General features: G+C 37.9%; 2 protein-coding genes across 3 annotated transcripts; one reads left to right on the forward strand and one right to left on the reverse strand.

Annotated features, from left to right (window-relative positions):
* Positions 1-1,063: 1,063 nt before the first annotated feature.
* Positions 1,064-5,802, reverse strand: syap1 (synapse associated protein 1). The gene is made up of 9 exons (XM_079242853.1): positions 5,511-5,802; positions 5,098-5,216; positions 4,903-4,969; positions 2,842-2,915; positions 2,621-2,760; positions 2,381-2,529; positions 2,229-2,272; positions 1,988-2,144; positions 1,064-1,899 (listed from the first exon to the last, which is right to left on the reverse strand). Exons 1-9 carry the CDS (start codon positions 5,710-5,712, stop codon positions 1,769-1,771), a joined length of 1,083 nt encoding a protein of 360 aa, XP_079098979.1. The 5' UTR covers positions 5,713-5,802; the 3' UTR covers positions 1,064-1,768.
* A 2,034-nt stretch (positions 5,803-7,836) lies between these two features.
* phospho2 (phosphatase, orphan 2) lies at positions 7,837-10,450 on the forward strand. Of its 2 annotated transcripts, XM_079241947.1 has the most exons (4): positions 7,837-7,914; positions 8,175-8,254; positions 8,339-8,433; positions 9,624-10,450. In XM_079241947.1, exons 2-4 carry the CDS (start codon positions 8,184-8,186, stop codon positions 10,181-10,183), a joined length of 726 nt encoding a protein of 241 aa, XP_079098073.1. In that variant the 5' UTR covers positions 7,837-7,914; positions 8,175-8,183; the 3' UTR covers positions 10,184-10,450. The 2 variants fall into 2 exon arrangements, with proteins under 2 accessions (XP_079098073.1, XP_079098074.1); XM_079241948.1 differs by lacking the exon at positions 7,837-7,914 and having other exon boundaries at positions 8,176-8,254; positions 8,350-8,433.
* Positions 10,451-12,582: the final 2,132 nt, after the last annotated feature.

Raw genomic sequence — 12,582 nt, forward strand, 5'->3', positions numbered from 1 at the left:
AGGCGGTTCCAGAAACCTGTTTTAAATGTGAGCTAAAAGACAAGTCCTGGTCAAGAATGACTCCAAGATTTCTCACAGTGGAGGCCAGATTAATGTCATCCCGATTAATTACATAACTGGATAATGTTGTTCTTCAGGTCCGAAGATAACAACAACTGTCTTGTCTGAGTTTAGACGGAGAAAATTCAGAGTCATCCAGGCCTTGATGTCTGTAAGACATCTAAGAAACTGATTGTTTTCATCTGGCTTCATGGAGAGGTAGATCTGAGTGTCATCCGCATAGCAATGAAGATTTTTACCATGCTGCCTGATGATATTTCCTAAGAGAAGCATGTATAATGTGAAAGGTATTGGTCCAAGTACAGAAAGAAAAGCATTCGCGATAATCAGAAACGTGAAAAATAAATGAATGGACCCAAACAGTGCCGTGTTTTAGGAAAATAATTCATTTTATTGTATAAAAAAAAGTGATGTGAAACATCCTATTTATTCCAGGTAAAAAGAAGCAAACGTTCCCTGGTTTCCTGTTCAGCAGCGAGTGACTTTTAAAATTCTTCTATTTGTTTTTGAACCTCTTAATGACCACAATCCTCCTCATTCATCTGATTTATTGCAGCCGTGTCTCCCTTCTCGCTGCCTCAGGTCAGCTGATCAGACTTTCTTCATGGTTCCAAGGCAAAAAGAAAAGAAACTCAGAGGTGATGGTCCGTTTTCTGTCCTGGGTCTGAAGCAGTGGAAACCTCTTCAGTTGCTGTTTTTAGTAAATCTTGTTTAAAAGAACTTTTATTCTCCGGTCTTCAACCCAGAGTGAGGTTAACACGGTGACCAATTGTTGTCTTTAATGGTATTTGTTGCTTTCATTTGGTTTTAAAGTTGTACTTTTTTTAAAAAAAAAATCTTCTTTTTAATGATAAAGCACCTTGGTGAGTCACATTGTTGTTCTGAAAGTAATCAATTCATAAATATATTCTGGTTCTTTATTTGTTTGATCTTATACAGGCAGTCCCATCAGGACGTACAGTGTCATTTACATGTCAGACATATTTGGAATATTGTGATTATTAATGTACTTTATTTAAAAAAGATCAGATATTTATCTGTTGTATGTAAATGGTGTAGAAAGACTGAATAAATGTCCATTTACTAGAGACATAATACACCGTTTAACTCTGTGTTTTACCTAATATCTCAGGGTGTTTTCATCCTGAATAAATGAAGAGTTTGGCTTATAATGATATTATTGGTGTTTATTACAGGAAATAAAACATAGAAATGTACAGTACAACGTAAAGGAGACATGCACACAGGAGCCGATCAACATGTGTTTTAAAAAGACAGATGTAATGAAGGAGATGTAACCTGGTGTGGCGTTACAAACCTTCTTTATTTACATTTATTTTAATTTTACATCACTTCTACTGTACTACAGTGTTATAACTGTACAATCAACCCGTAAGCACCAGCAAAAGCAAAGACAAAATCTGCAAACAGAGAGGCTTTGTGGACTATAAAAGAAATGAAACTGGTACCGGAGCGCCCCCTAGAGGCCTTTTCCTTGAAACCAAGAAGACAGCAAGCGGAGTGAAGCAAGTAGATGCGTCTAAAAATCAGAAAGTAGTTCTTCACTAAAGCTCCTGGCCGCAGCTGCTGCCTCCAGCAGAGGATTGGCTCAACATCACTTCACCGTTTATCTGTGTTTACGTTTCCTTGCCTGAGCATCGCTGGTCACGTTCCTCTCTACGCCGCACGGGACGCCAACAGTCCTTTCCTAGCTGTCATCAGCCTGGAGCATCTTCTCGATCTCTTGATCCCACTGGTCGTCCTTGTTTTCCGACTCGGTCACAACCTCGTACTCCTGCAGCTCCTGCTGCAGCTCCTTCTCCCAATCTGCAGAGTCATCTGGGTGGAGAGCGTGCAGAAGATTGTGGGGAAAATATTCATTTATTCTGTTGTATAAAATCCCAAAACATAAAAAGGTCAAGCTAACCATCAGGAGAAGGGCTGCTGTCCTTCTTGTCCAGCACCAGCTGCTCCATCTCCTTCCTCAGATCCTCGTGGTTGATGGCCGTCGAATCGAAAGCGTCGCTCACAAACTCCGACACTCCAGGACTTGTTGAAATCTCTTCCTCTTCCTCATGTGGCGTCTGCTCACCCAGACAAGAGAGAGAAGGTAAATGATGCTCCCCTCCTCCTTTGTTAGCAACTGTAAACAGATGCAGTACTTTTACCTTTTCGCTGATGGAAACAGGAGGAGTTTTTGGTCGGATGTTGTCTACAAAGAAATGAAACAGCTATTAGCTTTCACATCCTTATTTTTCAGTTTATTTAACATAAACTGTCACAACCTGTTCCTCCTCTGAATGTCTTTAATAAGCCTGACCTGTTAGAACGACATCCTGGGGTGAAACACCGTCCCCGCTGTGCCCTCCGTCCTTCTGCTGCTGGGCTGCCAGCGCTGTGAGCTGAGCCGACTGCTTAATCAGAGAGACCCGGTAGAAATAGTTCCTCCAGAACACGTCCTCCTTCACGCTGCCGATCAGTTTAGTCACTTTAATGTCGACTCTACAGGTAAAGGTAGGCAGAAGCAGGTACAACAGCAGGAAGGTGAACGACAGCTTACTGTTTAGGAACCAGGTCGAAGCGCATGCGGTTGAGGAGCTGGTCTTCCTCCAGCATGACTGCAGCCAGAGGATACATCTGCTCCATGTCGAAGTGGAACTGAACACCGGCCGGAGGGTCCCGCAAGAAGTTCCTCTTGTCCTGAAACCAAGCCGCCAAAGAGGTCAGTTTCCACAGAAACGTAAAAGCTGTTGGGATGAAGTCACGCGAGTCGATGCTTACAGCGGACAGAGCGAGGATCTGTTGCTGAATCGTCTCTTCCTCGTTGTAGCCGACCCAGGGAGGCACCGCCGCCTCTACACAAACACCACAACACTGTTAACGTCACTGTTTACATTTCGCTTTGATCCACACCTCCTTTCAGATCCATCAAATCAAAGATACTGTATTAATCCCTGAGGGGAAATTCAAGGTTCAACCAGCTCGTCCAAGGTTTGAAATCAACATTTATGACAAGTTTACAGAAGCGAACTGAAGCTTCGGCCCCGCTGCCTGTTTTACCGGCGCCGCCTTGTAAATGAGGAAAAGATGACACGAGGAAGGATGGGTGGGTGTTGGAAAAAAAGAAGTATCTCTACTCTTCACCTAAAAGGGGAAGGATAAAGATGCAACATCTGGAATTGGAATTTCTTCTTTAACTTTCATTAAGTTGTGTTAAGAACTTAAAGCTCCACAAATGTTAGAAACCCAGCGTGTCGTTAAAGATACAATGTTACACAAAATTCCCTTTAAAAGGAATTTTAACTCTGTCATGTGTCCTCAGTTTCCTTCCCAAAAGGCCCAGAAACGAGAAATTCTCACACTTCTCTCACTTGCTCCACTTTTTAGTGAAAATGCGCTCGAACAGGTGAGATCTTTCACTTTACTCAAGAAGCGACATAACCACCGCCCTCCCCGGTAGCCGATGCAGCTACTGGGTACAGTTTTTAAATCGGAATTAAAAAAACTCCGAATTAACAGTGTTCTTCAACGAGTTTACATTGAAATAATAATTCCAAATGAACGTTTACATGAAACTCGTCCTCACTTAATTCCTCTTCAGAGCGGCGGGTTGGAAAGGGTTCTGATTGGACGTATGACGTCTACCAGAAATAAAAGTTCGCTCAGTGCTTCTCGTCTTTTAGGTCATCACTTGTAAAAGCTACAAAATCAGAACCAGTTTTGACTCACCCCTCCATGCTATCTGTGCCTGCTCTCTAAGATCAGGCCAGCAAAAGCTGCATCTGTCCCCGAGAGGGGCATGGACAGACATCGCTCATGGACTTTTAAAGGTTCAGACACAGAAAAAGCCGGTTCTGAGTAGAGCTCACTGGAGACAACATCACATTTTGTCTTTTATAGATGATTTTCTTTCATATTTTTAAGAAAAAATCATTGCATGAATTTGACTTTTTTTTTTCTTGGAAAACAAAAAGAAGGGAGGAGTGGAAACTTTTTTACCGCCCTGTATCGTTTCAGGACATCTTTTTTCCTGCATCTTCCAAGTAAAGAATGATGTCATTACATCACTTCTCATCAATCTGGAGAGGATTTTCTTCACCATACTGACTGACTGCATTTCGCTTTGGGATGTCAGCCCAGGTGTGAGCATTTAGTCAGAATTACAGCGCTGGCTGATGTGTTTTGACTCCAACTTGAATCCTATCACAGTGAACCTATTAACTGTGTTTTTGCAGAATTCAGCTGTAGGTTTTCACAGTTCTGAAAACACCACAGTGGTGTTGCATCTCTCCAGTTTCATTGTTATCTAATCAAAACTTGAGCTTCTACGTAGAAACCTTGAGTTATGACTCATGCACTCAACCACAAGGCAAAATACACACGGCCTCCGAGCAACTTGTGAAGAAAATAGGGGTGGGAAAATTGAATCGAAAAATAAAAAATTGTGTTTTTTTTGCTTCACGGTTTTAAAATTGATTTTATTGTTAAAAATCTTTTTTTTTCCCAAATAAATAAAAGTAATCCATTATAAAATTTTTGTCATTTTAATAGTTTTTATTGATTTTTTTTACTTGTTTTCTTGGGCATTATAGCAGCAGAATGATGGCTTATTGTGTTGTTTTTTTCCTTATTGAAATGAAGAAAATTGATGGGCAAGAAAACGTTTTGTACATTTTTTTTGTTCGTTTTTAATCTACAAAAATCAGTAATATCAAAGAATTGTAAGAATCGCAATTTAAATCAAATCGGCACCCAAAAAATCTGAATCGAACCAGGATAGAAGCATATCGTCACACCCTTAAAATAAAACATGAGTAATTTTGGTCTTGACTTCTGAATCACCTGATTTCTTTGCCTTCTTTTCTTGCACAAATTTCTCCTGCTCCTTCTGGAAGTCTCCGAGAAAAGTCTGCAAATGTATGCACACCCATACATCACAAAGTCAGGAAGAGATTATGATATCTTAGAATAAAAAACAAAACAAGGATACATCGAGAACATCTCCACAATGCTAAACAAACTAGAGGGACCACATGCCTTGTCTATGATGCCGTCGATCTTCCCTTCCTCCACTGTCTTCTTGATGGTCTGAGCAGTCTCCACCACAGACTCAGAAATCTTCTTGGTGGCGCTGGAGGCAAAACTGAAGATGTATCCTTCAGGTGGAGGAGAAGACAGCATGGTTACTAAACAGCAGTCATGCTTTTTTTTTTTTTTTTAAGTTAAAAAAGACACAAACAATAGATGTAGTACTTTTTGTGTTCAGATATCAGCTTGTGAACTTTGGGACACCAACAACCAGAATTAAGCAGGAACTTTTGCTCTATTTCTAACACTGGATTGTATGGATAAGCCTGATAATGTTATTACACATAGCTTCATAAAACTTAAAACAACACCCTTTTTACTTTGTGAGGTAGCTAATAATATAGAAGAAGAGTGTTATTCACCACCCAGTCCTTTGCTTTGATCAGGGTTTTCCTGGTTCGTCTCCGGGTCTCCATTCTGGTCAGCTGGTTGCTGTTTGTTTACCTCGTTTTGAGCTTCTACCACCTTCTCCTCTCGCTCCACATCCACGCTCTCCTTGTCATCCGACGTCGTCGTGAACGTCGGGTTCTCCAAACCCAACCACGTCCCTAAGCCTTTAAACATATTGGCCCAAACAAACTGCTAGAAACGACACGATGAAAGAAAAATATCGACATGAACAGCAGGACACTGTTATGCTACCAGGAAACGAGCCGTCGGGGTTTCTTCTTCTGCGCAAGCTTCGTCCCAGCTTTGACAGCGCCACTCAGCGGCGACTGAGATGAAATGAATTAATAAAAATATCGTGGTGAGAAATATCTGCAAAACATTGATTTATTATACTTTACTTTATTCTTTATTCCAGACACATCGGTCCATATCAGCTATTAATAAAAAAAAAAAAAAAAAGAAAAACAAACAAAAAAACAACAACACACATTCATGCATTAAATCATACTTTTATTCGATTACTTTTTACTATCTATTGCATTATACTTTACTATAATAAAATATTTTATTATTTGAAATAATTTATTTTAGCATTGAATTTCATAATTCATTCACTGGAATTCTGTTTTTACAGATTTTTTTTTTTTTTTTTAAATAATTGTGTTTGTTTATATATAGGCTATGTACAAAAGAGTATTATAGCCACTGAATAAAAATAATAATTAAATAATTCTGTGAAAAAGTCAGAATTCTGACTTATTTCACAGAATTCTGACTTGTTTCACAGAATTCTGACATTAATCTCGGAAGTTTAACTGCAAGTTAAGACAACAAGTTTGACGCCTGGGTTTTCAGTAGCTGTGTTCCCATTTCATTCTTCCTGCAAAAGTGAAAGCAACATTTGTCAGTTTTGACAAAAAACAATTGCGATTTTCAGGTGTTTCCATTGAGCTGTGTATAGTGCGTAAACCTCAGTTCAGAATTGTCAGAATTGCTGCTTATGCAAGGTAGCTACGCAGCGCAATCTCAGAATTCAGTGCAAAATAACACTGGTTTCTGAGATTAGTCTGAATTCTGAGAAAAAAGTCAGAATTCACAGAATAAATTTTTTTATTTATTCAGTGGCCCTAATACTCTTCCGTACATGGCCTATATATACACACACACTTAATTATAAAACCATCCGAAAAGACAGACATTCATTCCAGTAAATTAATTATAAAATTAAATTATAAAATCAATTATTTTAAATTATAAAATATTTTATTCTAGTTAAGTATAATGTAATATATAGTAAAATATAATCGAATAAATTGTAGGGTTGTCAGCATTAAAACAATCAGCAGGTGGCGGTAATGACAAAAGGAGGAGTACACATCAACTGTCGCCTGGAGGCGCTGCGGCGCTAATGCACCAACAGTATACACCGCCGTTAAATGAAACGAAGAAGAAGACGCCAAAGTGGTAGAAGCATAGACATCATATATACATAGACGCCGCATCACGTTGCCGTCGAGCTGACGTCTCATCGCGCCGCCATCTTGGATGAGTGTCCCATGTTTCTCCAATGCATTTTTTTGTAAGGCGCTGTCCCAACACAACAAATATTGAACGAATTTTTAACCTGATTTTTCTTACAGTTTGGTTTGTTAGAAAGGACAGAGGCATTGTTATGATACAGATTACTGTAAAACATTAAAAACTACGTGTTTTTATGATTAAATATTTTCATAATGCTATTTAACAAAGTCATAAGATAGCTATAATATAAATAACTGTATAAATAAATTTGATACGAACATGTTTGATTGTTTATTGATGCATTTGAATTTATCTATCTCTTTTTATCTGGTCAAATAAATGATTATTCAACCTGTGAAACCAAATTCCACACAATCTGCTTTCAGTATTTTGCCTGTTATTGCAACCATATGTTGAACAAAATACGAGAATAGTTGCTAGTTATATTTTGACAACGGTTGACTCTTTATTTTTTACATTTATTAATTCGTGTATATAGAGATACAGTTGTACAAAGTCTGAAAATAAAGTATTGTATCAAAATTGTGCAATTAAAAAGTTGCATAGAAAAACACTCAAAGAGCGCAAAGAAGAAAAGTGTTTTGTGTGTAATATATACGCGTTGTTCCACAAAGAACAGTTACGTGAGGAAACTACGTTGACTCTACAGCAAGACTCGAATGCAGAGACCCATCCAATATGGCGGCGTCGCTGGTTCACTCTCCAGCGCTCAATGAGGTGTCTATGTACATGTCTATGTGTAGAAGAAGAACAAGACCCGGTGTCTTCGGTGGTTCGTTGTTTACGCTTTCATATGTTTTTGTTTTTGTACATGATTTACAGTCAAAAACAGAGGTAATTTCAGTCCTTGTTACTTGTCGCAACCCAGTTTAAACTTACTGAAACGGAAGGAAGGTGACATAGAAAATGATGAGATTTTATGGGTAAAATAAAAACTGTAACGACATTAATATTAACACTAACACGGTAGTTTAATCGGGGCAATATTAAAAGTGAAAGTGTTGTCATGGCTCATGTTGGGCTTAAGATAACTACTTAAAATCATCACAGCTGATTTAAATAATGTTATTTAAACATGTTGTCTTTTATTCCAGAGGGAGAAAATGACGATTCTCGTGGTTTTTGATTTTGACCACACTGTGGTTGACGACAACAGCGACACTTGGGTGATCAAGTATGTGATGAAAGTCAAAGCAACTATATGTTCATGTTCATTACATAATCCTGTGAGGATTTAGTGTGTTTTTCTGACCTTAAGGTGCCTTCCAGACCAGACTCTTCCTGATTCTGTGACAAACTCATACAGGAAGGGCCATTGGACTGAGTATATGGGCACGGTAATGAACTACATAGGTGAGGGCTCTTTATATTTGTTTTTTATTTATTTGTATTTATATATAATTATATTATTTTTCATTTGTTTTATATTTGTTATTTTGTTTTCTTTATATCTGTTTTTGTAGTGTTTTGAAATGAATACTTTATTAATCCTCAAAGGGAAATTCAATATTGTGGTAAATACTAATTAACTAGAGGAGGTCTTGTTCCAGAGGCTGCTAGCTGCTGGCAGGAATGATCTTCTATATCTTTCAGTCTTCCAGCTGACCCGATGAAGCCTCTCACTGAACACACTTTGTTGTTTCTTTTAGGGCTGTGACGATATGCTTTTGTCCCGATTCGATTCGAGTCAGATTTTTTGGGCGCCGATTCGATTTAAATTGCGATTCTCACAATTCTTCGATATTGCTGATTTTCGAGGATTAAAAACAAAATAAATGTAGAAAACATTTTTTTTTTTTTTTGCTCGTCATTTTTCTTGATTTCAATGAGGAAAATAACAAGACAGTAGCCAGACCATCATTCTGCTGCTATAATGCCCAAGAAGACAAGTTAAAGGATTAATAAAAATGACAAATTTTTTTTAATGGATTATTTTCATTTAGTTGGGAAAAAACAATCAATTTTAAAATTGTGAAGCAAAAAAAAAATCCCAATTTTCGATTTTTCGATTTGATTTTCCCACCCCTAGTTTCATCACTGTGTTGTGGAGAGGGTGTGAAGAATCCTCCATCATCTTCATCAGCTTGTGCAGCATTCTTCTTTGGACAGTCAGCTCCAGCGGCTCCAGAGTTACTCCAAGCACAGAAGCAGCTTTCTGGATCAGTTTGTTGATTCTCTTCAAGTCTCTGGTTCTGATGCTACTACCCCAGCAGATGCTGCAAAGCTGACTGCACTCTCCACAACAGACTTATAGAAGATATGCAACATCTTGGTGCAGACGTTAAACCATCTCAGCTTCCTTAAGAAGTACAGTCTGCTCTGACCTTTCTTGTAGATGTAGTCAGTGTTGCATTTCCAGTCCAGTTTGTTGTCCAGCTGAACTCCAAGATACTTGTATTCCTCCACCACCTCCACCTCCTCTCCCAGGATGGAACCAGTGCTTTATTTATTCTTGTTCCTCTTGAAGTCAACAATCATCTCATTTACAGTGTTTTATCATCTGCTCTTTTATAAGTCAGATTTTTTTTCTTACATCCACACAGGAGAGCAGGAGGTCAGCCCTGACACCATCCGCAGTGTGATGGAGACCATCCCCTTCACAGCTGGAATGAGAGATTTGTTGACGTTTATATCAGAGAATAAAAACACCATCGACTGCATTGTCATCTCTGATTCCAACACCGTGTTCATAGACTGGATCCTGAAGGCATCAGGACTCCACACAGCGGTCAACCAGGTTTTTACCAATCCGGCCAAGTTTAATGAGTCTGGATACATGGAGCTGCAATGCTACCATTCCCACGACTGCCAGAAATGTCCCATCAACCTCTGTAAGAGAAGAGTGCTGGAGCGCTACCTGTCCAAGCAGGCTGATGGAGGGGTGGAGTACCAGCGGATCTTTTATGTGGGAGATGGTGGGAATGATTTTTGCCCAACTGCTTGTCTGAGAGAGCATGACGCTGTGATGCCCAGGAAGGGCTACACTCTGGAGAAACTCTTAGCCAGACTTACAGCTCAGGAAGATAAAACGCCTCTGAGAGCCAAAGTCGTTGTCTGGAGCAGTGGCGCTGACATCCTCCAGGAGCTGAAAGCAAGTATGTGATCGCTGGTACGGCAACAGCAGGGATCCACTTTTTAGTACTTGTTGCACTTATCCTCATAGAGAAGTCATATTTTCATATAAATTATTGTCATTCTAATTTTAATACATGACAATTATTTTAGTTTGTAACATTCTTTTCTTAATATTTTTCTCCATGATCTAAAAAGGGATAATTTATTATCAGGGAATTTCTGGTGTTGCTTCTGTATTTTTTGTCTGTGCTGGTTGGGAATGGAGGTCTCTGAGTCCAGAAGAAATACGACTCACAGCAACAGTGTAAAGTCTGTAAGGCCTCATTCACTAAATGCAGATTTAGCGATTTAGCCTTATAATATAAAAATCTGTGACATATCTGACATCAAATGAACAGTATTTAAAAAGAAAAGTAATCAAGGACAGTAGTTTGAGTTTATTTTGCACTATTCTAACAACTTGTTCCCAGTGCTGCCCTTTATATGAAAACAATATTCTGATTAATGATCTTATTCCAAGCAGCCCAGTATTCTGCTTCATGTCTTCTGTAGAATGTAGTCTGATTAATGCATCATGTCCACATTACACCCCTTTACACCACTGCAATGTTTTGAACAAGTAAACACTCTCAACTTTTGAATCACAGTCAGGAAAAGTTCAGTTGTCCGATTATGAGGTTATAATGAATGTATTAATAGATATAGCAGCATAAAGTCCAGCCAAAACAACAAGGTATTATTTATTTTTAACAGCATTTTGTAGAAATAACACAGCCGTGATCAAGCCTTTTCTCATATTCATGTCATTCTCTGAAGTCTTGGCTTTCAGGAGGAAAAATATTGACATTGATCACACAACAGAAACTATTTACATATTTACACTTTTTCCTCATTTACAGTTGTTTATCCACTATTTATTACCTACTATCCTCACAAAATCAACCTCAACTCAGCTGCGTTTTGTCGCCACCATGCATCAAAACTGTCTTCTTGTCTTTGTTCCAGCCACAGAGGAGCATTATTTTCCTTCTTCTCAGACTCACATACAACTTTCTGCACATTTTCTGATCTTTGGCTGCTTCTGATTGGATATTAGCTTCAATATGAGGCATCTCATTGGTGGAAAGTTTGACAGGAACTAGCAAGTACTTTTTTAAAACACAGTATTGTGATAAATTGTCATGCTATCATGGACCCCTTTCTGTGGAATTACCGTATAGTCGCAGTAAAACACCACAGTAAATATCTCATAGTGACCCTGACTTCAAATATAAATATTAAAAATATATAAATTTCTATGATTCAGATGATTTAAAGCGTTTACAGATGCGGTGCAGGATCCAGATAAAGGTTACATCACTTCTCAGGTGGGCCATCCCCATTTCAGCCCCATTTTAATCCAATTATATGAACAAATAAACCACCAAGTTTATTATCTCCTTAGTGGAGCTAAAAGCAGCATGAACAAATCAAACTGCAGCTTCTGACCTTATTTGTGACCTAAAGGTCAACAACAAAGGTTGAATTACAACACATTCGTTCTGTTTTCAGTATCGGAGTCTAATGAACAAAATGCTTTCAGTTCTTTACAGAAATTAGTCTCTAAACTGAGTTAAACAACTATTTAAATGAAGAATGCTTTATTCTTTTCAATGTGCTGGATAGAATAACACTGATCTAATTCAACCTATTGCAAATCTGTTTAGTTTAGTCTGAAATTAAGTGAATAAATGTATTTTATTGTTATTTTCAAAAGCAAACTTAGTGTTTAATGAAGATAAGCAGCAAAAACAGATGGTGTTAAAAAACTAGGGGTGAAACAATCGATCATGTGATCAATGAGCCAGTGACATTGATTGTTTAATAAAAAAAAAAAAAAGAAAAAAAATTTAAAAAAAAAAAAGACCAAACATCAAATGCAATTTTAGTTTAAAAATAGCTGTATTTTGAGTTCCTCCGCATGTCCCTTTCAGTTTCATACAAATATGTTGATGTTATAAGCATAAATATATTTTTTAATTTAAATAAACTTTAATACCTGAGCTCCAGAATAAAAATATTAAATGTTATTCTAGCTTTCTTTTGTGAGTTTGGTATGACAAATAACTGCGTCACCTGTGATATAGTTTTATACAGGTTGGTGTATCCTAAATCAAATCTAATTGAAATGGAATCGTGTTCGCAAACATCAAATCGTTATCCATGAAATTCATACATCGTACCGCGATCAAACTAGTAATTTACATCACAAGTAAATCCCATAAAACAGAGATAAAATCAGAATTATTCTTAGCAAAATGTTAACAACAAAAGTAAATTAAGAAAATAAGAACAAAACAATGGATGTAAACAAAACCATTTAGACCAGTTAAATGAGGTACAGCTGGTCAGAAGTCAGTTTCAGCAAATGAGTTGCTTTTAGATGCA

Source organism: Telmatherina bonti (assembly GCF_933228915.1).
Source record: "Telmatherina bonti genome assembly, chromosome: 1".
Lineage (NCBI taxonomy): Eukaryota > Metazoa > Chordata > Actinopteri > Atheriniformes > Telmatherinidae > Telmatherina > Telmatherina bonti.

Excerpts from the sequence above, each read along its gene's own strand:
- syap1 (XM_079242853.1), bottom strand. The coding sequence starts at position 5,712 with ATGTTTAAAGGCTTAGGGACGTGGTTGGGTTTGGAGAACCCGACGTTC. Across the intron at positions 2,761-2,841 it reads AGATCCTCGCTCTGTCCGCT|GACAAGAGGAACTTCTTGCG; the intron begins GTAAGCATCGAC and ends GCTTGGTTTCAG. Across the intron at positions 2,273-2,380 it reads CCAGGATGTCGTTCTAACAG|ACAACATCCGACCAAAAACT; the intron begins GTCAGGCTTATT and ends ATTTCTTTGTAG.
- phospho2 (XM_079241947.1), top strand. The coding sequence starts at position 8,184 with ATGACGATTCTCGTGGTTTTTGATTTTGACCACACTGTGGTTGACGAC. Across the intron at positions 8,255-8,338 it reads AGCGACACTTGGGTGATCAA|GTGCCTTCCAGACCAGACTC; the intron begins GTATGTGATGAA and ends TCTGACCTTAAG. Across the intron at positions 8,434-9,623 it reads CACGGTAATGAACTACATAG|GAGAGCAGGAGGTCAGCCCT; the intron begins GTGAGGGCTCTT and ends ACATCCACACAG.